Raw genomic sequence first — 26,280 nt, forward strand, 5'->3', positions numbered from 1 at the left:
CTTAAAAAAGCAAAATGCTGGTGGGAGTGGAGGCATTTATAACTAAGCAAAGGGGCAGCTGAAGTTCCTTAATTAAGAAACAACTCGGAGAGAGAGAGAGAGGGAGAGGGAAAGAGAAAGACAGACTCTCTGTAATGACCCGAATTTTTACTGCATGGATCGCTACGGGCAACAAAACATATTTATTCCTGTAATTATGCAGTGGAAAGTTAAAGTACATCCTGAATTTACAAAAATCTCAAGTATGACATATTTAAAATCTTTTTACATCTGAGGAGATTGACTAGGTTCATCATTTCCGTATTTCCTCAAGTGGCTTTCACACTTCTCATAACTAAGGTTCCTCATTGACAAATACTCCCGCATCCAAATTTTTAAATCCTGGTGGGAAAAAGTGGGTTAGGAGAGCAGGTATATAGAAGCTTCAACAAGTGGCTGAAATCAATAATAAGAGACAGTTCTACAAAAATATGGAGTATTTTGTCTAAAAAAAAAAGGGTCAAAACTAATACTAACAGTATTTTTGGTAGAAACAATCAAACCAGATAGTGGAAAAACAAACCAATTGAAAGCCAATAGTTTCCTACAGTTTCCATTTCCGATGTTTCCTGTAACGATTAGCCTCCTCCACGTATTGCCCGCTTTGGCCTTGGCCCGCTTCCGCTTTTGGGTAAGTCGACGGCTCAGAAGTACAAACACGTCACACGAGAGATATATTGTCGCACATTTACTTCTTCCATTTCTTTCTTTTCTCATTTTCGTTCAAACTTTTCGTGCATATGAAATCCAACATTTCGTTTCATTTTCAAGAACATTTCATATTTTTGAATCAAACCTGATTTTACCAAAATCAAACTGTAAAACCGATAAGAAATATCAAAACAACATATAATCATATCCCCGTCACTTTCATTGAGAAAAGATACAAGTCGAGTTTAGCTATCACCTGCCTTATCAAACCTGAGAAGTGGGAAATTAAAGATGCTTGACCTTGAAGATGACAACGATCAGGGAGAAGTGGGAATTTGAAGATGCTTGACCTTGAAGATAAAAACGATCAAGGAAAAAAATGAGGGAAATAGTAACATGTGAATAGTTTGTATGCATAATAACTGTTATTTTTACCGGGTATTACTCTCTCTCTCTCTAAATTTTATCTATTTGCATAAATTTAGGTAATGTCCATATATGCTCTGAATGCTGTTTTAACAACCTCAAAGACCAAGGAAGAAGCTCTCATAATTGCATCCTGTACTTGGATCTTTATCTTCACTTCTAGGAGGTGTCCATATAAATAAAACATTGCACATTATAATCACACAAGAAAGAGGACAGGAAGAAGAGAAAGAAGATGGGGTGTTCTAAGTTTAATAGCCAAGAAACATCTGTGTCAGTGGTGGTGGTGGTAGTGTCATTGCTCTTCTTCTCTACATTTCTTCTTACAGATGCTCAGCCCTTAGTTCCTGCCATTATAACATTCGGCGATTCAGCCGTCGATGTGGGGAATAATAACTATCTTCCTACAATCTTCAAAGCAGATTTCCCTCCTTATGGGAGGGATTTTGTCTCCCACACACCCACTGGAAGGTTCTGCAATGGGAAACTAGCTACAGATTTTACAGGCAAGATAATCATTATTAATTCTTTTTCAATTGTTGATTATCACTAATCACTTGCTTAACTGAAAATTTCACTTGTAATTTATGTTGTTCTGGCAGCTGAGACTCTGGGTTTCACCAACTTCGCTCCTGCGTATCTTAGCCCTCAGGCATCAGGGAACAACCTTCTCATTGGAGCCAATTTTGCTTCTGCCGCATCTGGTTACTATGACAAAACTGCGTACTTATATGTATGGATCAATAATGTGTCTTCAAATGAATTTTGTTAAATTTCTGGGATCTTAATTATGGTTTTTTAATTTTTGTTTGGGCAGCATGCGCTTTCGTTGCCACAACAGCTGGAGTATTTTAAGGAATACAAGTCTAAATTAGCTAACTTGGCGGGAAGCAGCAAAGCATCGTCGATAATCTCAGGAGCCCTGTATATATTAAGTGCTGGAAGCAGTGATTTTGTGCAGAACTACTACATCGATCCTTTCCTTTACAAAGTTTACAGTCCAGATGAGTTCTCGAATATACTAATCCAGAGGTTCTCAAGCTTCATTAATGTATGCTTGCCTTCCTTAGTGATTTATTCTGTTTCTACCACTCTGGAGTGATTCAATCATGGATTCAATTTTCTGGTGATTTGTTATGTTTCTCCTACTCTGGAGGGATTTGATCATAGGTTATAGTTTCATTTTTTTTATCAAGTGAAAAAAAAAGTAGAATTGTGAAGGCCCCAAAAAATTGGGCTTATGGTCCCAAATCAGAAGCCTCCCAATTTCACTCTGTTTGATCTCCCTGAAGTATATATAGACTTGAACCAGCATTTGTCATTGAATTTCTTAAATTTGATGATAGGTATGATCATAGTTTGAGAATATGTATCTATATCTTGGATTAAATGATAGATTTGATCATGTTTAGAACTCCTATAGTTAATGGATTTCAAAGAGTCCTTAATGTCCCATTTGCAAATAAGATTAAATTAAAATATATTTGATCATGTTTAGAATATTTAATGGATTTCAAAGAAGGCAAAAATGGTATAGTTAATGGATTTCAAAGAAGCCTTAATGATGCATTTGCAAATAAGATCAAATTAAAATAATCTAATTTGCAAGTAATGACCAATTTTAGTGGTATCCAAAGGGACCCAAAATGTAATTCTGATGGATATGATTTGGTGCACAACAGGAACTCTATGGGTTGGGAGCAAGAAGGATAGGTGTAACATCACTTCCTCCATTTGGGTGCTTACCGGCGGCAATCACCCTCTTTGGATTTGGAAGCAATGGTTGCGTCTCCAGGCTCAACAGTGATGCCCAAAACTTCAATAAGAAGGTCACTTCAGCTGCAAACCAGCTACAGAAACAGCTTTCAGGACTCAAAATCGCCATCTTTGACATCTACACACCCCTCTACAACATCATCAAAAGTCCTTCCAAATATGGTAATAATTATAGTAATAGAGCAATAATTTCTACTAAACAGAAGCCTTTTAATCATTCATATGCCCAATTCCATCATCGTTTTAGTGTCATAGTTGTGGAAGTTACCAGTGTAATAATCTTACTTGATCTTCTGATATCCTACTGTTCAATTGTCAAGGTTCTGTTCTTATTTTTTGTGCAAAAATGATGCGATCTTTATGTAAAAAAATTGATCAAAATTTCTCCACAGATTACAGATTAGGAACCTAATTAATCAAGAGATATGTAGCTCTTTCTCTTGTGGTATTCCATTGTGTAATACACCAAGCAAATATACAAATAAAATTAAGAAAGAAAACATAGGGGAAATGTCAACCTAAAAATTCAGGGAAAATCAAGTATCCAAAGGTACTTTTTTTAATATTAAGTATCCAAAGGTATTAGACTCTTAAATTGGTCATTTCCATTCTTTAGTCCGTTTACATATTTCACATAATTTTATTTTTTATGTTAGCAACTCTACAACTTACTAAAGGGTTCTTCCAAAAATGGTAATAATTATACTAAAAGAACACTAAATACTACTACACAGTTTCACATGGCCTTCTGATATCCCATAGTTCTATTGTCAAGGTTCTGTTTTTCCAGCAAATATGGTGTGATCTTTGGTTAAAAAAGTTGATCAAATTCCTCTATAGATTATAGACTATGACCCTAATTAATCAAGAGATATGTAGCTCTTTCTCTTGTTGTAATCGATTGTGTAATACAACAAACAAGTATACAAATAAAATTAAGAAAGAAAAGAGGGGAAATATCAACCAATAAATTCAGAGAAAATTAGTATCCAAAGATATTAAACTTCTTAAATTAGTCATTTCCATTATTCAATCCCTTTATACATGACACAAAAGATTATACTTTTATGCTATCTCTTTTTGTGATGGTTAATTTAAAAATGGGTTTTGTTTTCAACTTTGCTACCAATGTTGAGTATTAGTGAAATTTAGTGTTATTAGATGATGCAGAATACATGAAGCAGCTGTTTGGTATGTGGATAAGAATGCCACGTCTGTCTGCGTTAACTCTAAGTTTTTCATTTAATACCCTCAACCATCAACCGTTGCATGTCTCATATTTTGATGGTGGCACTGCTCACTCTATTTTACACTTTTTGATTGGACGTTGATAGCATTTTTACTTTTTTAGTAATGTAAGAACCGTGAAAAGCTAATTAAAAAAGCATAAAAGAAAGTTAGTGTCATTATCAAAACATAGTAGAGTAGATATCAATCCCATTTCAGTATTCATTTAATTCTTAGGCAATTTCTTCAGGAACCATTTCGCAGATAACTTTATCATGATAGAACAGAAATCTTGTGGCAGATTTTGTCTTTTTCATTTAATTCTTCTGAGTTGGCTGTTTACACCTGAAAAAAGTGAGCCGCGAAATGGCTTTATGCAAAACTGCCAAGCAAATCCCCTATATCATACAGAGTTTTTATATGGTGGCCGACCGTCAAGTACATCAAAACAGTAACCCCCTTGATATTTGATCCAACAGCTACCCACTTTTTAAGAGGCTGATGTTGGATCAAATATCAAGGGTGGTACTTTTGAAGTACCACCATCATGTGACTTGACGGTCGGGCATCATATAATTTCTCAATCATACATAGATTAAAAGTGTTTCTTTCCTATGTCATTCGTTTTCTTTCCATAGAAACATTTATTGGAAAACTTTTCTCATGGAACATTTTATCTGAGTTTTTTCTATGGTGGATGGGTGGGCTCATCATTTTACAACACATGTTTTGCAAGGCCCATTGAGGCCCATCATTTGACACCATGTTTTGATATAGTAGGGCCACCAAACCCATGCATATGGTGAGGATCACTATTTTACACCCATAAGTGGGCCTACCATCCCTCCCTCTTCAACTCGTTTAATGGCTGTTAATCTATGATTTGGCCAACACTTTGAATTTATTTTTGACACATGTGTTGTGTCATGTCTGACACGACACCGGTGTCCACACGTGTCAACACTCTTTTAGACACTTTTCAATGTCTGCTACAAGTGCAGGTAACTTTATATGTATTTACGTGTATGGACGTGCCGCTATTTCTAGATTTTAAGGGGCTACCCTTGTCAGACACCCCATATCCGTGTCGAAGCTTAGCACACAAATCTATATACACAAATCAAGATTCTATACACTTTCTATTTTAGCGGTGTCCCCGTTTCTAAATTTTGGGGGTTCGCCGTGTCCGACACTTCGTGTCCGTGTCGACACACGACACTCGAAACCGCAATTTACTGCCGCAATCACAAAGCAAACCCATCTTAGCATGTTCTCTTCTCCTAGTCTGAGACAATGAATGAACAACTACAAAACCCTTTAATTTGTTTTTCCATTTGAAGTTAGTAAAATCATCATCTGGTTATGGTGTACAGGTTTCGCCGAAGCTCGGAGAGGTTGCTGTGGAACAGGGACGGTGGAGACATCCGTGTTATGCAACCCCAAGTCAATAGGTACATGTTCTAATGCTACAGAATATGTGTTTTGGGACAGTGTCCACCCATCTCAGGCCGCAAACCAGCAGTTAGCAGACTCCCTCCTCGTCCAAGGCATTATCCTCATTTCCTAAATACCATCTCTCCTTCAGACGAGAAATAACGAAACATAAGGCCTACTACTATCTGCTTTTCCTCTATTTGGATTGGGCTTTTTCTTTCATTAAATAAGACAAGGAAAGATTGTGGGTGGGAAGTGTATGCCTCTGTCAAATAATATGTAATGTGATATCTCGTTTTTCTTTTGCTTGAGTCTATAAATCTTCAAACAAATATCTAATAACAGAGAGGAAAGTGTTTCTGCACACGTGCGCAGGGAGCTGAGCTCCCTGCTCACAAGTGGCTTAAAAAGCCACCGATTGTTCGTATGGCAGGTCCACCTCTGCGGGGTCCACAAAAAGCGACCAATCGGTAGCTTTTTAAGCCGCTTGTGCGCAGGGAACTCCCTGGACACGTGTGCAGAAACACTTTTCTCAATAACAGAATAGCAGCCAGAGTCAGTTGTCTGCAAATTAGTATATAATGTCACTTATCCTTGTTTGGTACTACTCTAATCGGCCTTCACTTCAATCATTTCATTGTCCTTTTCTAATCACCTTTCAAAGGCAGTTATAATTTCCAAGATGCTCTCAACGAGTCTGAATAGTGAGTGCTATTATCAAAACGAGGGAGCACTCATTTATCATTTTCCTACAAAATGAATACAAAAGGAGCAGTGACACTTCCAATAGGAAAAGACGGCAATTATACTTCCACCTAATTATAATGGGGTGGGGTCACCAATTGAAATTTCAATTGCAAAGTTCGATCGTATACATCATTTTTCGAAATAAAAAATTTAGTATAAAACTAAGCCTAAAATAGAATTTGATGGGTTTCAAGTATGAGTAATGCAACCAGGCCACCTATGCCCACAAATCATTTACCGGGTGAGCAGAAAGGGTCCCGGTTGTATCTCCTTGAGGGAGACAGAGACTTTCAAGTCATAAATCGTCCACAGCAAAGTCTAACAAATAAATGGTTTTAACCATTGAGCAAAGTGACCCTAACTTATACTTTTATTTTATTTTTCCGAATGATAGCCAAAAAAATATTATTAAAAAAGACCGAAATGATCAAAGTACAAAAGAACAAGAAGAAAATGTGATGTAGGACCGTGAAGAGAAATATAAGAATAGGGGAAGAAGAGACAAAAATAACCTGAAGAAGAGACGAATTTAGGGAGAAGTAGAAGAAGAAGAGAAGAATAGACGAATTTAGGGAGAGGAGAATAAATCAGTAGAGGGAAGAAGAAAACCAAAATTAGAGGGAGAAGAATTTTTATTCAATATCAATCAAAGTTTATAATCTCTACTATAAAAAGCCTATATATAGGCAATTAGAAGTCCTTAAAATAAGGAAACTGCCTAATTTAAGAATCCCAAAAAAGTAAATATTGAAATAAAATTCCTAGAAACTAAAGTAACATGGAAAATAAATTCCTAAACTAAATAACATGAAAATATAAATCCTAATGGGTAAATATGCCACTTATTGGCCTATTATCTGCATCATTCTCCCCCTGTTGAAAAGAACTCGCCCTCGAGTTCTCGTCCGCCTAGGTCAAATATGAAAATAATCCAATGAAGCAGAATGAGGCGCAATCCATCTGAAGCAATCCTGATGGCTAATGCTCGAGACAGCAATGAAAGCGATCTGAAATGCTAGCGGCGGAATATGGAAGAAAGCATCCATACAAAATCATCAAAATACACGCCTTTCGTGAGAATCAGGGAAGCTGGAAAGATGGCAATATACTCGTCCTGGATCGGCGTGATCTGTAAAACAGCCATGGGTGGTACCAATCGGGGGAACATCCTCCACATAATCAACATCAACTGGTAACTGAGTAGGCACAGGAGAATTTATATGGAAGTCATCCGCTATTATCTCATCAGACCCAGTAGAATCAATGATAAAATCAGAGTCTATGACTGAAGCTTGGGCAGTGATGTCAGGCTGATGGACCTCATGATCAATCTGCAGAACAAGTTCATCTGTGTCGGCACAAGTCTCGGCAATCTGATCAATCAACGTAAATATAGGGCAATCCTCTATAATATGCTCGCGATCATCTGTCTCAGGTAATGGATCAACAGTCATGTCACTCGGCTCTGACTCAGGACGATGCTCAATCAACTCTGTCAAGGGAAAAGCCTCACATGGATCTACTACAATATCTGCCTTAGAAGTGTAAAGCTGTCTCTGCTCATGTATACGACACACTGAATTTTCAGTTATAATTTTAACTTCGCATATACAATGACGGTCTTCTTTTAGTCGTTTAAGGAGGGCTTCGACTTTACTTTCAACACTACACAACACTCTATATTCTCGCTCACGATTCAATCTCTGTTGATTCAAATAGTCGAGCGCATAAATATTCATAAACGCATCACGAACATCCTCCCAACGACAGATTGGTTGCTCACGTCTTCTACGACGGTTCGTTTCAATGTGGCTCCACGAGTATCGGGCTTGTCATCGCACAGTTTCTTTAGCCCAGTAGATAGTCTGGCGGTGATCATGGCCATTGTACTCATGATATGCATCTAGAGCATCAATCCAACGTAAACATGTATCCTCATAATAGCGAAAGTGAGTACGGCCATTCCAATAGCTTTCGTCGTACCCATCAAAATATGGAACATAGGGCGGAGCCATTGGGATCGGCGTCGAAAACTGAAATCAACCGTCTGATTTGTTTGTCATGTCGAAAGGAACACAACACCTGTCTCGGATCTCAAATCAAATGAGTGAAAGCTGATGATCAGAAGAATGGGTGCAATCAACGGCTGATATGGGTCTTGAAACTATGCGGAAGACTACGGTCCGCTGCTGAAAATAAGCTGAATACGCTCTAAAAGTTGTCACGGACAACTTTCGTGTTGAGGTCGAGGGCCAATTTTGAGTGGAAATAGCTCGGGTGAGGAGAGATAAAATGTGATGGAGAGAGGAGAGAGAAAGTGTAGAAAGAGAATGAGAAGAGAAAAAGAAAAAGAAATTCAATTTTTGCTTCTTTTTTTCTTTTTTCTTTTTTTTTTTTTGGGGGGGGGGGTTTAAGACTCACGTGAAAACGTAGTAAAAATAGGGGGGTTGCCCAATGAAAGAAGGGGGTGGGAATGAGTAGACTTTTATAAAAAATGGGTGTCCAAGGTAATAATAGGGGTGTTTGATCTACACTTACACTTACTTGTAGGACCGTGAAGAGAAATTGAGGAAAGGGGAGAGAAATAGAAGAATAGGGGAAAAAGATAGGCAAATAACCTGAAGAAGAGACGAATTTAGGGAGAAGTAGAAGAAGAAGAGAAGAATAGACGAATTTAGGGAGAGGAGAAAAAATCAGAAGAGGGAAGAATAAAACCAGAATTAGAGGGAGAAGAATCTTTATTCAATATCAATCAAAGTTTATAATCTCTACTACATAAGGCCTATATATAGGCAATTAGAAGTCCTTAAAATAAGGAAACTGCCTAATTTAAGAATCCCTAAAAAGTAAATATTGAAATAAAATTCCTAAAAACTAAAATAACATGGAAAATAAATTCCTAAACTAAATAACATGGAAATATAAATCATAATGGATAAATATGCCACTTATTGGCCTATTATCTGCATCAAAATGCTAGAACCACAAAATTACAACATCTCATGGAGGAAAGAATCAAATAATGCTAAAGATTCTTTAGAAACTCCATCCCTCTCTAGGAGAGGTTCTCACGTGTTGAAAAGCTATAGCAGATGAGCCAATCCTGTAAAACAATGCCACGAAATACTTATCAAATCTCCATGGATGATTATACGATCCTTTTAACCATCGAATCACATTTAAGGAGTCTCCCTAAGTAGTTTTGCCGCACATTTTTTTTCTAAGGTAAAACGGGCTCAGGCGACATATAAAAAGTTCAGTTCAGAGTAACCAATATCTCTCGTGTCGCTAAATTTTAAGGGGTTGAGGTTAATAACTATGGATAAATCTGGGGCCACCCAGATGTATACAGAAATTTAACTATAAGTCATTTAATAACTAACATTTATAAGGTTTAAAATAAATATAGTATAGATCAATCTAATTGAGAGAATAAAGCGAGGATGAACATATGGTAATTTCAGTGATTCCCAACAATAAAAAATGGACTGAGCATGTGCAGAGTCATTCACTTGAACAAGCATAATGGAATGGTTCAATTACAGACTAATCTGTCTCTCTCTCTCTCTCTCTCTCTCTCTCTCTCTCTCTCTCTCTCTCTCTCTCTCTCTCTCTCTAAATTTGATCTAGTATGCAAACAAAGAAAAAGTAAATCGTAATAGAAAGCCAATTTGGTAAAACAATGAGCTAGTACGCAAACTGAAATTCAACAAGTATTAAAAAAAAAACAGTATCAAAGGCAAAGTCAAAAGCCATTTCCTTTTTTTCTTCACCACGCGTCTAGATTGGCGTTTTAGGAAGCTTTACAGAGTTTGAGTATGTGAGCAATGTTAGAATGAAGAACAGCCCTTGCTAAAACCAAATTCAAGGGCGCCCCCATTGGTCTATTTCAGCATAACTCAAAGCCTTCCCACATTTTATTGGGCCATCCACATTTTTGAGAGCCAACATAGACGGACTTTTGCTGAAATAGACCAATGAGGGCGCCCTTGAAGTTGAGGTGCATTTAGGAGGATAATTAATTTTGGGAAATGTTATCGGCACTATTGTATTTTGATGATCACACATGGCCCGCACCATAGGATGATCCAAACCGTCCATTAGATGGGAGGGTTAGGATCAACCTATGGAAATAATTTTTGGGGTACAACCTATTTAGGGCGTGGCCCATCTAATGGGCGGTTTGGATCATCCTATGTTGCGGTCCATACCGTACTTCTAACAAAGTGAGAAGTGTGATCATCAAAATACAGTAATGCTGATAACGTTTCCCTGAATTTTTGCTGATTTTTTATTTCAAGGAGAAATGCCTTTTGTGATGGACCCTAGCAAATCCCTTCTACTAAACTGATAAGAGCATTTTGGAGGAGAATAAATCTTTGCTGATTTTTTGCTTATTATACTTTTCTTGGGTATCATGTGTACCCGTTTTGAGATTGTTTTACACATAGATTCGATTAGAACTTATGCCACGTTTGATGAAGCTGCTAGATTATACTAGACTAGACTAGATAGGCTGGCCAGATTCTAACAAAAAACCTCTAGATAACTAATAGAAACGCCATTAAAGTCGATGATGATCTTTACAAGAGAGAGAGAAAAATGCTCTCTCCCTCTCGCTAAATTTTATCTATTTGCATGATAAGACCAAGGTAGAAGTTATCTTTAGTAGTACCCTTTGGATCTTCTTCATTTCTAGGAGGTGCCCTTATAAGTAAAGCATCACACATTATAATCACACGAGGAAGAAGAGAAAAAACAAGATGGGGCCAAGAAATTTACTTGTCAAAGATGGTGGTGGTAGTGCCATTTCTCTTCTTCTCTACATTTCTTGTCACAAATGCTCAGACCTTAGTTACAGCCATTATACTTTTTCGTGGATTCGACCGTCGATGTGGGGAATAATAACCATCTTCTTACCATCTTCAAGGCAGATTTCTCTCCTTATGGGAAGGATTTCTTCACCCACAAATCCACTGGAAGGTTCTGCAATGGGAAACTAGCGATTGATTTTACAGGCAAGCTAACCATTATTAATTCTTTTTCAATTGTAGATTATCACTAATCACTTTCTTAACTAAAAATTTCACTTGTAATTTATGTTGTTCTTGCAGCTGAGACTCTGGGCTTCACCAACTATGCTCCTGCGTATCTTAGCCCTCAGGTGTCGGGGGATAACCTTCTCATTGGAGCCAATTTTGCTTCTGCCGCATCGGGTTACTATGACAAAACTGCTCTTTTATATGTATGGATCAAGAAGATATCTCTTCAAATTAACTTTGTTAAATTTGTGGGATTTTACTTATGGTTAATTTGTTAATTTTTATTTGGGCAGGATGCGCTTTCGTTGCCACAACAGCTGGAGTACTTTAAGGAATACTAGTCTAAATTGGCTAAATTGGTGGGAAGCAGCAATGCATCTTCATTCATATCAGGAGCCATGTATGTATTAAGTACTGGAACAAGTGATTTTGCGCAGAACTACTACATCGATCCTTTACTTTTCATAGTCGAGAGACCAGACGAGTTCTCGAATATACTAGTACAGACTTCTCAAGCTTCATTAAGGTATGCTTGCCCTTCGTGGTGATTTCTTCTGTTTTGGCTACTCTAGAGTGTTTCAATCATGTGTTCTATTTCCTGGTGATTTGTTCTGTTTCTGCTACTCTGGAGGGATTCAATCATGGGGTTCTATTTCATTTCGGATCAGGTGAGAAAAAGTGAATTGTGAAGGCCCCAAAAGTTGGGTTTGTGGTCCCAAATCAGAAGCCTCCCCAGGTTGATCTTACTGAATTATATAGACTTGAACCACTATTTATCATGAAATTTCTTAAATTTAATGATAGATATGATCATAATTTGAGTACATGTATATAATTTCATAGATTAAATTATAGATATGATCATGTTTAGAACTGGTATAGTTAATAGATTTAAAAGAGGCCTTAAAAGTCCCATTTGTAAATAAGATTAAAATAAAATAAACTCATTATGTTTAGGACTGGTATAGTTAAGGATTTCAAAGCGGCCTTAACGACCCATTTGTAAATAAGATTACATTAAAATAGATATGACAATGTTTAGAACTGGTATTGTTAAAGGATTTCAAGCAGGCCTTAATGTCCCATTTGCAAATAAGATTAAACTAAAACAATCTCATTTGCAAATAGTGACCAATTTTAATGGTATCCAAAGAGATCCAAAATGTAATTCTGATGGATATAATTTGGTGCACAACAGGAACTCTATGGGTTGAGAGCAAGAAGGATAAGGTGTAACATCACTTCATCCATTAGGGTGCTTACCGGCGGCAATCACCTTCATTGGATTTGGAAGCAATGGTTGTGTCTCCAGGCTCAACAGTGATGCCTGAAACTTCAATAAGAAGATCACTTCAGCCGCAAACCAGCTACAGAAGCAGCTTTCAGGACTCTAGATCGCCATCCTTGACATCTACACGCCGCTCTACAACATGGCCACAACTCCTTCTAAATATGGTAATAATTATACCAATAGAGCAGTAATTTCTACTAAACAGAAGCCTCTCACCATGCATACACTTAATTCCATGATCTTGTTAGTATCATAGTGGAACAGTGTCACTTGATCTTCTGAAATCCCATGGTTCAATTGTCAACGGTCCGTTCTTATTTTTTGAGCAAAAAAGATTGGATCTTTGGGTAAAAAGTTGATCAAATTTCTCCAAAGATTATAGATTATGAACCCAATTAATCAAGAGATGTGTAGCTCTTTCTCTCGTGGTATTCCATTTAGTAACACACCAATCAAATATACAAATAAAATTAAGAAAGAAAACAGGAGGGAAATATCAACCAAGAAATTAAGAGAAAATCAAGCATTCAAAGGTATTAACTTCTTAAATTAGCCTCTGTTTTTCCTGCCAAAATGGTGCCATCTTTACGTATATATATATAAAAAAAAAAATCGATCAAATTTCTCTGCAGATAATAGATTATGACCCTAATTATTCAAGGGATTTGTAGCTCTTTTTCTTGCTCTATTCGATTGGTGTAATACAACAAACAATTATACATACAAAATTAAAAAGAAAACAGGGGAAATATCAACCAATAAATTCAGACAAACTCAAGTATACCAAGGTAGTAGCTTCTTAAGTTAGTCATTTCAATTATTTACAAGTAACAAATTTTATACTTTTATGCTAGCTCCTTTTGTGATGGTTGATTCAGAAATGCTTTTTGTGTGTGTGTGTGTGCGCGCGCGCGCGTGTTTGTGGTAATTTTGCTATCAATATTGAGCCTAATTGAAAATTAGTGTTTGTTAGATTATACAGAATACATGAAGCGGCTGGTTGGTATGTGGGTAAGAATGCCGCCTCTGCCTTAACTTTTTGTTTTCCATTTAATACCTTCAAGCATTGCATATGCGGAATATTTTGATAATGGCATTGCTCAATTTGTTGTACACTTTGTCATTAGTTTTCTTTGCCGACCCCAACTAGTTTGGGACAAAGGCTTTGTTGAGTTGAGTTTTGTCATTAGTTTTCTTTCCATAGAAAATTTTTATAAATACTTTTTAATGGAAAAATTTTACTGTAGATTTTTCTAACACCTTATGGACAGAGCATGGCATGGGTGAGGCTCATCATATCCCATCAGGCCCACCCTTCTAAACCATGTTTTGATATAAGGCCACCAACTCTACCCAAACCCATGCATATTGTGAAGCCTACTGGGTATCCGATCGCCCTATAGCATGCTCCCAATCGTTACTAGTCCAACCATTGGGAAATGTTGTTAAGCTATAGCTAATTAAGTGTTTAATAGAGTGAGGAGTGCCATTTTCGTAACTGCAATTTAAGCTATAGTTTGTTTGGTGTTTGTTCTTTTTCTCTTACTCCTAGAAGTGCCAATGTTTTGGCTGATCTCTTAGCCAAATTAGGAGCTTCTAGTGAGTCATTTTATATGGGGCAATTCTTACCCCCTGAAGTGCACATGTAATCCATTATTATTTAACAAAATTGTTATCTTCCCCATTACAAAGCAAAAGCATCTTAGCATGTTCTCTTCTCCTAGTCTGAGACAATGAATGAATAACTAGAAAAGCCTTGGTGTTTTTCTTTTATTTTGAAGTTAGTGAATATCATCAACTGGCTATGGTGTACAGGGTTCACCAAAGCTCGGAGAGGTTGCTGCGGAACTGGGATGGTGGAGATGGCAATATTATGCAACCCACGGTCGATAGGTACATGTCCTAATGCTACAGAATATGTGTTCTGGGACAGTTTCCACCCATCTCAGGCTGCATATCAACAGCTAGCAGACTCCATCCTCGTCGAAGGCCTTGCCCTCATTTCCTAAATATAGGACATATTTGTGATTTTCTTTAGATTTATTAATTTTCTTTGTTTTATTTGTATTAGGATTATTTAAAGTTAGAGATGAAGTCTATCCTTAGAGGTATAGCTTACACTAATCCTAATTGGATTAGAGATTGAATTTGAGTAGGATCCTAATTGGATCACATTTCTTCTTCAGACAAGAGAAATAACCAAACATACGACCTACTATTATCAGCTTTTCCTATGCTTGGATGTCTTTTTCTTTCTTATTTTTACTAGTGTTGAAGTGAATTTGAATTGGGCTTTCAATAAATAAGACAAGTAAAGATTGCGGGTGGGAAGTATATGCCTCTGTTATCTTGTTTCCCTTTTGCTTGTGTTTATAAATCTTCAAACAAACATCTAATAACAGAATAACAGCAAAAGAGCCATGCCAAGTATGGTACTTGGTAGCTTTTTTAATCAATTGCCTGCAAATTGGTGTAATGTCACTTATTCTTGCTTTGTACTTTTCTCATCGGCTTTCACTTCACTCCTTGCTTTGTTCATATTTCTAATAAGCTTTCAAAGACAGTTGTAATTTCGAAGATGCTCTCAAACCAGGGGGCACTCCTGTATCATTTTCCTACAAAAATGAACAGAAAAGAGCAGCTGACATTTCTAATAGGCAAAGAATGCAATTATAATGGGGTCACACTTCAGAAGTTGAATTGAACCGTTGGTATAAATCATTTTTTGAAATGAAAATCTTAGTACAAAACTCGGCTTAAATTAAAACTTGATAGATTTTAAGTATGAATAATGCAACCTTTCAGTTGCCAATGATTTTTAGTCATGCGAACCGGTTGCTTTAAGGAGCAGTGCCGGTTAAAGCAACCGGCACACCTGCCCACAAATCATTTGCCGAAAGGCCTAACAGATAAATGGTTTGCACCATTGAACATTTGAACCTGGCTTATATTTCTGCGTACGGGTGCAACTCGGGTCGATTTTTGGGAATTCAGGTGGAGCTTTTACCTTAAAATTGGATCAGGTTCGAGTTTATTCCTATTCTTTTTTTGGCAAAAACTCTAACCCGACCCCGCCCCAAGTTGTCCTCCTAGTTCTGCAGCCTATATTTTTACTAAAAGGAAAAACCGCTCACGCGTCGTATAAGAAACCAATATCTTATCTTTCACATCCATTAATTTTTGTTATTTCTGGGTTGAGTAATTGAAGTTTTTTAAACCTAAACAACATAATTCCCCATACCTACTTTTGTTTTACTTTTCCGTGCTTATTATTGGAGAAAATCTTTTTAGGATGAACCTTGGTGGAGATGTAGAACAAAACGATGCTTAAGGCGCGTTAAAAAGTCGCATTCCTTAGGACGATATTCGCCCCCACCAAGGCTCCACGAGTTCACCTCCAAGATACAATGAAGCCCAGTAGGCAAAGCCTTTTTGATGAATGTTGACGCTTTGCACAAGCGGAGCACAATCCCGAATCACCTTTGAATTTTGCAAGTCTCTGAGGGGCGGGGGGGGAGATCTCTCTGATTTCAATTGCTATTTGCAATTTTCGTAACGGCGATGATATTTTCATCCCCTCTGCATTACGCATGGGCTCCCCTTATAAGGTGATTTGACGTAAAAAAGCGTTGAAGTTTAGTTGCACGCTTTTTCACGTCAAATCACCTTTAGGGGAGCGCATGCGTAATGCAAAGGGGTGAAAATATCATCTCCCTCTTCGCAAGTCTCTTCAAATTATAACTTTTTGGTCTATTTATAGACCATTTGGTAACTTCTCTGTTTGAAAAAGCATCCTTCATGGCACCTTATCATAAAGGGTTACTTATCTGAACGTTAGATCGCACCAGATCACGATTCTACCGCCCAGATTGATCCTAGGGTAACTATTGACTTATGTAAAACCTCCATCCTCCCCTGTACCGCTAGATCGTGACCGATCTCTAATCGTACAATATCGGTTCTTGATTGTTGGCACACGATTGGACACAATCAGATTGCACTAAACTACCCATTACTCATGATCATATGCTCTATATCGCACCAGATTGAGTAGTAGCCGTTGGGCACATCCGATAAGGTCCCGGATCACATCCGCTCGTGAACAAAACGATGCTTCAAGACGCGTTACAAAGTCGATTTCACCAAACTACAATCACATAATATGCTAAAATTTTACGCATTGAAAGATCAATAACAGACCTTTACATGTTACATCAATATAATATTATCCAGTTTGATCTAAAGCAGGACCGTATTGAATTTCTCTGTTTGTCTGAAAATTTATTTTATCTTCAAATAATTTTGCTACGGAAGATCTCTTGAACATATGTGGGTTCAATCACAACTGCAATTATTCTGTCTACCCAGGCTCTATTTCCTTCAACATCAAATAGGCTAAAACAAAATTTATGCCCGGTTTTCACTTAAAATGGGCATAAAAGAAACAATAAAGAGGAGTGCCACAAAGGGAGAGCAGCTATCATCCACCTTCCTGATTTTCATCCACATAGAAGCATAGGGTGGAATGTTGCAATCTATGTCATGAAGGCAATGCTATTTCACCATTTAGATCAATCTAATTGAGCATTATGGTAATTTCAGTAATTCCCAAACAGAAAAAAATGGACTCAACCTGTGCAGATTCATTCACTTGAACAGGAACAATGGACACATTTGAGAGATAAAAGCAAAAAAGAAACCTCATTAATTAGGAGGGTAAAACAGTGGGTTAGTAAATTCATCAGCAAAAGTTTCATGTCATGCATGATACATGGTGAACGAAGTAATTATTAGTTATGGGAAAGAATGGATGAGAATAATATCTCTTAAACTATATTACATTTTTGGGGGCGTGGTAGTGTGCCTGCACATGATTCACAAAGTGATAGTCATTCAATTCAAGAAGATGAATAGATCAACATGAAAGAAAGGTGGTTGATGCCTATTTTCTTCAATTGCAGGAACATAGCAGTTGACGCCCGTCAGTTACTTTTTACTGTTGCAAAATGAAGGCGTAGCAAAAGGGAATCACTCACCAATTCTGTGGACAGTATCAAAAAATCGCATCCAACTTTGATGAAACCCGTCAATGTATATATCATGACTGCCAGAACACGTTCGGGTCTTTACTATACAATGAACGGTCTTGGATTTCTAGATTAGCGACGTGCCAATCAATGAGTCGTGCCTGGATACATTTACACAGCACGAGTCCAGTAGGAAACATCCACCATCCACTTTCATCCCTGCACCACTCAAAATGTGAATTAGAGTATGAACCCAGAAACTATTTAATGGCAAACATCCACTATCCACCTCCATTCCTCTCGTGAAATGTAACACCACACGTGTCATGAGATCTACATTGTTCATCCAGGAGGCCCATATGTTGATGGGCCGCGACACAGCTTTTTCGGCTGAATAATCTTAACATCTGAATGTGGGCCTTTCCTTTTGACTATGGACGAGTCTTTTATTTAATAACCCATTTGCAGCTTTCAAAAGACCTCCACCGATTTTTGGGCCCTGGCCCATCCTTAGGGGCACCTACTGGATGAACGGTCCAGATCTCATGCACATGTATTGTGATCGGTAGAATATAGAAAAGAAAAATACAGAAAAAAATGCTTAGCATATGGTTATTTCTCAGTAGTTCTGATATAACGTGTAAAATTCTAGCAGCTGTGGATGGATGGAACGAATTTCCTCACATGCTAAAATTCCAGGGCTGAAAGTTTGGGTGTCTTCCACTTGAAGATTGGGTTTTGTAATGGACAAATCCGCATATGAAGGCCACAACCTGTTAAAGGAGGAAAAAAAAACAAAAGATTTATAAATTTTCAGGAAATGGGTCCTGAAAAACAGGAAGATAACAAACATGTACATATCATGCTAAAAAGTCAAAACCACCATCAATCAATGCCTTTTCAAGATTCACGAGGTAATGGAGGCACAAGATAATGAATCACATGACATTAGAGACTTTAGTAAGACTTTAACAAAAACATTTCTGCTTTCCAGCAAGTTTCTATCACTTGTCAGTTGCATACATCCCAATTACTAAACACAAATGATATCTACTTCCATGAAATTGGACTGTCGAAGTACTTAGATAATGTGATGCAAGTAAAGTTCATGACCAAGCTCATAATCCAGCAAATGGGAATCAAGAGAAGAAGAGAGTCCACTGAAATTCAAAAGTAGGCCCGAAGGCATTCAAAACATCATGCCAATGCCAATAGTGAGCCCTATGGGGTTGCATTAGTCACGAAAGTACACAAACTTAATTATGATAATTTACAATGAAAGTCTTTCTCAAATTGTCGGTTCAATACATTCCAATTACTAAAAAGAAATGAATTTTACTTTGAGTGTAGAAGTATTGAGATAGTGTGATGCAAGTAAAAGCTTCATGAACAAGTCCCTAATTCAGAAAAGATGATTCAAGAGAAGGGGTCCACAGATCCAAAAATAGGTTTGGAGATGTCCGAAACATCATGCCAACATCACTAAGCAGCCCTTCAGGACTCAATTCAGTGCAAAGTTGGCAAACTTAGTTATGATGATCTAAAGTGAATTTTCTTTAATTTTTGGTAAATTTTAAATAGATTTCGGTGCATACTGATAATGTGTGGAGAGAGCAATTTTTCATTCTTGGTTACTGTAAAATAGAGAGTAGGCTTTACTTAGATTGATCTAAGGGCTGAAATTGATCCTATAATAATGGTTAGAATAAAAGTACGATTTTAAAAAGTTTTGGGCGTATATACGAAGGTTTGTACTTCTAGAAACAATTAATGAATAGTGACAAGTATTCCCTTTTGTTGTTTGGGTTTATCGTATTTCGATCATGTTCTGATTTATTTAATTATTGGGTAAAGTTTAAGTAGATTTTGGGCACTGATGAAAATGTGAATAAATTTTTTTGGGGGAGAACAGTTTTTTATTCTTGCCTGCTCCAAAATAAGGAGTAGGCTTTACTTAAATTGATCCAGGGACTGAAATTGATCCTATACTGATGGTTAGGATTAAACTAGGATTAGAGAGTTTTAAGACTGTATAGGGAGTTTTGATATACTTTTCAAACGCTTAATGCTTAATGAATAGTGATATGCATTCCCTTTAGGTGTTTGGTGTTATGTTTTACCGTACTTTGATCATGTTCTGATCAAATCAGTGGTCATTTTCTTCTTTAGCATTGTTCGAGAAGACCTATTGAATTTTTTGTTTGTGTGATTGTTCAATTCTCTAGCATGTTTTAAACTTTTGGTGGATTCATAGTAGCTGACATGCATACATGCATCATAGTGCTATTAGAAAGAGATCCCCATGAGAAAAAGAGGAGGAAACATTCATAAGATGCCGTTTTTTTTAATTTCACTGAATTAACTATTAAGTATAGGCATAGCTGCATAGGAACTCTCTCTTAATGCATGCTTTAAAATAGCATCCAGGATTCGGCAAGTCAATTCACCAAAATAAGATGGCCGATTGCATTATAAACAAATGGTCCATCAATATATTTCAAAATGACATACAACTAGATGGAAAACATGGTGTGGCAACAGAGAACCACGCAATGCAATATCGGGAGAGAAAACTTTTACCATTACTGTTTTACCATTAAAAGCTTGAAAAAAAACACAAAGTGAAAGAAAGAAAAATTGTACATGCAAATGAAACTTGAACCCATACATCAAAAACAGGAAAATAACACACAATTAAAGTTCAAAAGAATTGAAAAGGTGAAATCAAGCAGACCACATCAACCAAGAAAATGTCGGGAAGGCAACTTACAACATTAATCAAGGACGTTAAGCTCCACAAAGCATATACACGTGCGAGACCTGCTGATCGCCTAGGCCCATGGCTGAATAGAGCATTGATTCCAGCAGGGAATGGTGAAAGTATGCCCATAGGAAGAACAAGCAAAACTAAAATAAAGTCCCCCAGTGAAAAAGAATATAACAGGAGCAAGGTAAGCAGCACTAAGCTAAAATCTCCTAACAGCAGTATTGAGATGACTAATCCAACAAGATCCTGCAGTGAAAAACAGTTGGGTTTGTAAGACCACCACCAACAACAAAAATAAAGTAGATCACAAACTAGTAGTTCTATTAAGATTTTGACTCAAAAAGTTATACTGAATAGATTACCTGGTGCCCAACAGGTTTAGTATTATGCACTATAAGCGTGAACGGATAAAATATATCCCTTTTCTCCTCAAGCATGCGCAAGCTACAGGTATCTAAAACTCCACCACATATTCTTTTACGCATCACGGCACTTTCACTTCTCAGTAAATGGACTGATGGATCGTCTCTATGGATGCTATTTGCACTGCAAATTACATATAAAGAAAATTAAGTAAAAACAGGGTTTTGGTTCAGAATCACATTACAATGAAATTTACGAACATTATCACCTGCAAATACATATGCACAATTTGGAAATATAACAAAATTACCTTGATGTTTGCTCAATTCTTGGTTTTCCACCTACATCTTCTAATGTTGTAGGCTCAGATTCTTCTTCAACAGCATACACAACAAGACCAAATTGGCAATAACCAAATCCTGTTGCCTGAAACCAAGCAAGATCAACCCATACCCCATGAATGCTCAAAGTAGGATTTGCATGAGTTTCAAGCCAATTGAGGACCGGCTGAAATGTTAATCGTAGGTGTCCACGACGAACTAACCGCAAATGTGCATTCAATCCAGCCACCAGCCGATACCAAATAGTTGGTGGAACAGACTGCATGAGAAATCAAATAGTTGGACAATAAAATAAAACACTCATGAAAGACTCCACCCAAGAGAAGCGACAACGACATTGAATTGGTTTCGTGCATTAAAAAAATGTAAATGAGAAGTACTGATTGGTCATAAATTACAAACCTGACTCATGAGGCTAGTAAGAACATTATCGCTGTGAAGCATGAAAGGAGCCATGTAGCTTCCATCACCTCCAAAGATTAATGATATGGGAAATCTTTGATGGAGACGGGGAGGAAGATCGGATCTTTTTTCATCTCCACCAAGAAAAAAATCTACATATGCCAGCATTAAATCTGGAGTGGCTGCTACCTGCATATCGGAATGATGACATCAGCTGGATGACTTAGAAGTATTGAGCTTTCTAACAGTAACAACATGACAGTGAGTACCGTCAGGGTTGCTTATTCTAAGCAGAAAGATATCCTAATGATCCATCATTACGATAATGCGTAACGATAAACCCTGGATCTTATGTGTGCCTGTACAATATCAGATTTGCTTGTATGGTAGGGGACCATGAGTCTGGCCCATCGCCACTGGTCCCACTGTGATCAGATGCCCACTGTGATTAGTTAATTATTAATGTTTCTCATCTTTGATCTTGTGGATGGGATGTCCTTCCAATATGGGACTAAGACCATGTAGGGTAATCTAATGGAGAACCACAAGACCATCACTCTGATTGCACACTTGTTTCATATGAGACCCAAGGTTGACTGTCAGAAACTAATCATAGCTCTGATTAACTGAGTTAGTCAGTCTTATCTAAACCACTTTCTAAACATAAATACTAGAATATCAGCACCTTAAAGTACCAAAGTTTTCAATGTGCTGAGTCATGAAAACCCTATCTGTGAATTCCTTGATATGCATAACCAAGTGCCCAATTTCTAGATGTGAAAATACTCCATTGCTGGATGTAGTTCAACTATTGTAACAGCTACGCTGCACCCCAAAAAAAATAACAGTTTCAACTGATTATGGTTCCACTATTTACTGAGTCAACATGCAACACAACAATAATATATATATATATATATATATATATATATATATATATATATATGAGGAAAGTGAAGCTACACACTCGTGTAGCTGACTTAGCTACACCGCCGGCTTAAAATACATTGGGCCCACATTGTTTGGGTGATCCAAACCATTCATTTGATAGGCCCTCACATTGATAGGGTGTGCCTAAAAAATCAGCTCCATAGGATCATCCTAACCCTTCAAACTGTGGAGGCAAAAATGGACAGATTTGTGAAGGTTTTTACCCGTCCATTTTTGCCTCCACAAATCGTAGGGTTGGGATGATCCTATGGAGCTGATTTTTTGGGCACACCCTATCTATGTGAGGGCCCATCAAATGAATGGCTTGCATCACGCAAACAATGTGGGGCCCACTGTATTTTACGCCGGCGGTGTAGCTAAGTTAGCTACACGAGTGTGTAGCTACACTTTTCTCTCTCTCTCTCTCTCTCTCTCTCTCTCTCTCTCTCTCTCTCTCTCTCTATATATATATATATATATATATATATATATATATATATATATATATATATATATATATATAGAGAGAGAGAGAGAGAGAGAGAGGAAACTCTTGGTGCGCTTAAGCTCACCAAACTTATGGTGAACTTAAGCGCCCAATCACATGGGGGCCCATTTTGTTAGGATGATCCAAAGCATTCATTTGAAAGTCCCTTACATAGATGGGGGGTGTACCAAAAATCAACTCCATAGGATCATCCTAACCCCTCCATTTGTGGAGGACAAAAATGGATAGACCCCCTATCTATCATAAGGCCTTGCAAATGAATGCTTTGGATCACCACAGAACATGAGGGACCCATGTGATTGGGGAGCTTAAGCGCACCATAAGTTTGGTGCGCTTAAGCTCACCAACAGTTTCCTCATATATATATATAAGGAAATGGTTTGTGTGCAGCTGCACAGATAAGCTATCTGTGCATGGCTGCACAAACCATAGTGGGGGCCACATTTTTTGGGGGATCCAAAGCATTCATTTGGAAGGCCTTCCATGGGTAGGGTGTGTACCAAAAATCAGCCCTATAGGATCATCCTAATCCAATCAAAGTTGGAGGGGAAAATGGATAGACACTGTTTCTGCCCATTTTTTCCCTCCACAAATGGCAGGGTTAGGATGATCCTAAAGGGCTGATTTTTGGTACACATCCTATCCATGGAAGGGCCTTCCAAATGAATGCTTTGGATCCCCCCAAAAATGTGGCCCCCCCATGGGTTGTGCAGCCATGCACAGATAGCTTATCTGTGCAGCTGCACACAAACCATTTCCTCATATATATATATATATATATATATATATATATATATATATATATATATATATATATATATATATATATATATATATGTGTGTGTGTGTGTGTGTGTGTGTGTGTGTTTGCATGTATATATGTATATGTATTTATAGGTTTTGTGCATATATGTTTATTACTTTGTATATATGTATGCATGCATGTGAGCGTCGGCATGTGCCATGCAGATGCACACACCCATACTATAAGAATTTCTGACACAACACTAGAATAGATCTTCTATAGAAGAGAACCTTAAGGCCTTCATAGAGAGCACGTGAACGGCAAGAACGTAAGCATGCATGATCATATTCCGATCGTACAAACTCACGAAGCTGTTGTAACTTCTTTCTCCGGCACCATTGCTGCCATGACCAGGCAAGGGGATAAGCAAGAATAGAAAGAATGCTGTGGACAGATCCCTCCCACCATTGATATGCGGCCAAGGCATTAATCTCATCAACAAACCTATTGAATGCGTCCTCATATCTGCCATAAAAAATGAAGTATAAAAGGCAGAGATTGTCAGTTAGAAAGAATATCAAAACAGGATCATTAACAATATCTAGTAGCTAAGCAAAGTGAGAAAAAAACTTACTGCAGAAAAAAACATTTCAGTTTCCAAAACATGAAAGGATTGGAAAAAAAAAAGTAGCAGACTACTGAACAACTCACAGAATCTCAGTTACTTGGTCAGGAGGGGAGTGAGGGAGATGCCAAGGTTCACTAAATGTATTAGGGCCCATAAAGTACATTCTATGAACATGACTCTGGGACTCCTCCGCTCTATTAGTTTCCAACACCTGTATGTATGGAGATAATAAATGAATGACCTCCAAAATAACACTAAAACTTGCAAAAGAGGTTCTAAGTGCCTGTGTATAGTGCAATTAAGCTGGAAGGACATTAAAATTGGAGGAAAACCTCATTTAATGACTCCAGAAAAGGGAAGGAGTGATCAATTTGAGACCCATGTTGAGTGGGAGCTGGGCCAGGTAATTCATCAGTCCCAACAAATTTCATTCGTGCGACACTTAGCACGAGAGCTAATAAGACAAGAAGAGCGGAGAGAAGAAGACCAAATAACCATGGCCCACCAAAAGTGTACATCAACTCTTCAAGAGCAGTATAACACCGAGGCATGTGATATCTGTCTGAAATGCATTTGTAAGGACAAGGAGTTTCAGCAACACCACCTGTTAAAAAACGCTGAAATTTTAGGAACAAATATAACATTAATAGTAACAAGAACATTCTGATATCTTTATCAGGGTCGTAGGTGAAGTTCTGAGTGTATGACCAGAACAAAGAAACTTGAAAAGTCCACATGAAAATGAGAAAATGAACAAAATGATTCACTTTTCAAAGAACAGAATGTGACATCAGAATTACAATAAGTTCTGAGCATAATACTACAGGGAGACCTTATAAAACAAGTGTTTACAATATTTTATTTTTGAAAACTGAGTGTTTACAATAAAATATATTACAAGCACTAAGCATAAGCTATAGAGATACCTCGGAGATATATGTAGATTGCACGATGCGGAAGCTCTAACGGGGGGCATTGGCGACAAAGGGCTTTATCAGACCCGCTAACATTCTTGAAAGTTCCAGTAGGGCATTCCTGCAGAATACAATCTAGTAAGATGCTATACACAAAGTATTCTCAACTCAACTATTGGGGGTGAAAAATATGTGAGCATGAAGGCAGCAACAAACTTCATATCTACCACAGAAAATCATCCAGGACTTAATTAACCATAATAAAAATAAATATACGAGGAAAGTGTTCCTGCGCCGCAGCGCAGGGAGCTCCCTGCGCTTTAGTCGCTTATAAAGCCTCCCATTCATCACTTTTTGTGGACCCGCAAAGGTGGACCCACTATACGAACCAATGGGCGGCTTTATAAGCCACTAAAGTGCAGGGAAGCTCACTGCGCTGCAGCGCAGGAACACTTCTCTCTCTCTCTCTCTTATATATATATATATATATATATATATATGAGAAAACGGTTTCTACACACGTGTAGATAAGTTATCTACACACTAGCTTAAAATACAGTGGAAGGCATATTGTTTGGGTGATCCAAACCATTCATTTGATTGGCCCTCACATAGATAGGGTGTCGACAAAAAATCAGCTCCATAGGATCATCCCAACCCTACGATTTGTGGAGGTAAAATGGACGTGTATAAACCATCACAAATCTGACCATCTTTTGCCTCCACGGTTCAAAGGGTTAGGATGATCATATGAAGCTGATTTTTTGGGCACACCCTATCTATGTGACAGCCCATCAAATGAATGCTTTGGATCACCCAAACAATGTGGGCCCCCCATTGTATTTTAAGCTAGTGAGTAGATAACTTATCTACACTAGTGTGTAGAAACTGTTCTCTCTCTCTCTCTCTCTCTCTCTCTCTCTCTCTCTCTCTCTCTCTCTCTCTCTCTCTCTCTCTCTATATATATATATATATATATATATATAGGGAAAACGGTTCATGATGAACAAACTATATAGATT

The 26,280-nt window shown here is 37.6% G+C and overlaps 2 protein-coding genes and 1 pseudogene across 4 annotated transcripts in view; 2 read left to right on the top strand and 1 right to left on the bottom strand.

Moving 5' to 3' along the window:
* The first annotated feature begins 1,284 nt into the window (after positions 1 to 1,284).
* On the top strand, positions 1,285 to 5,864 carry LOC143847749 (GDSL esterase/lipase APG-like). Its single transcript, XM_077356538.1, has 5 exons — positions 1,285 to 1,622; positions 1,719 to 1,849; positions 1,934 to 2,167; positions 2,799 to 3,054; positions 5,493 to 5,864. The coding sequence occupies exons 1-5, from the start codon at positions 1,352 to 1,354 to the stop codon at positions 5,684 to 5,686; spliced, it is 1,086 nt and encodes a 361-aa protein (XP_077212653.1). The 5' UTR covers positions 1,285 to 1,351; the 3' UTR covers positions 5,687 to 5,864.
* Positions 5,865 to 10,945: 5,081 nt separating this feature from the next.
* LOC143860073 (GDSL esterase/lipase At5g22810-like) lies at positions 10,946 to 14,952 on the top strand (annotated as a pseudogene). The gene is made up of 5 exons (XR_013239572.1): positions 10,946 to 11,318; positions 11,415 to 11,545; positions 11,636 to 11,868; positions 12,541 to 12,797; positions 14,449 to 14,952. The product of XR_013239572.1 is annotated as a GDSL esterase/lipase At5g22810-like (transcript).
* A 2,363-nt stretch (positions 14,953 to 17,315) lies between these two features.
* The window catches only part of LOC143847765 (uncharacterized), a 37,823-nt gene continuing 28,858 nt past the window's right edge, over positions 17,316 to 26,280 (bottom strand). For both annotated transcript variants that reach the window (XM_077356541.1, XM_077356539.1), the window contains exons 13-22: positions 25,271 to 25,379; positions 24,677 to 24,948; positions 24,428 to 24,555; positions 24,007 to 24,241; positions 21,534 to 21,722; positions 21,101 to 21,390; positions 20,790 to 20,973; positions 20,431 to 20,673; positions 18,345 to 18,433; positions 17,316 to 17,879 (exon numbers count right to left, since the gene is read on the bottom strand). In XM_077356541.1, the coding sequence (XP_077212656.1) occupies positions 17,732 to 17,879; positions 18,345 to 18,433; positions 20,431 to 20,673; positions 20,790 to 20,973; positions 21,101 to 21,390; positions 21,534 to 21,722; positions 24,007 to 24,241; positions 24,428 to 24,555; positions 24,677 to 24,948; positions 25,271 to 25,379 (1,887 nt within the window). In that variant the 3' untranslated portion in view covers positions 17,316 to 17,731. The remainder of the gene's footprint in view (positions 17,880 to 18,344; positions 18,434 to 20,430; positions 20,674 to 20,789; positions 20,974 to 21,100; positions 21,391 to 21,533; positions 21,723 to 24,006; positions 24,242 to 24,427; positions 24,556 to 24,676; positions 24,949 to 25,270; positions 25,380 to 26,280) is intronic.

The sequence above is a fragment of the Tasmannia lanceolata genome, unplaced genomic scaffold, assembly GCF_043159265.1.
Source record: "Tasmannia lanceolata isolate RefF3 unplaced genomic scaffold, GAP_Taslan_0.1 ptg000003l, whole genome shotgun sequence".
Lineage (NCBI taxonomy): Eukaryota > Viridiplantae > Streptophyta > Magnoliopsida > Canellales > Winteraceae > Tasmannia > Tasmannia lanceolata.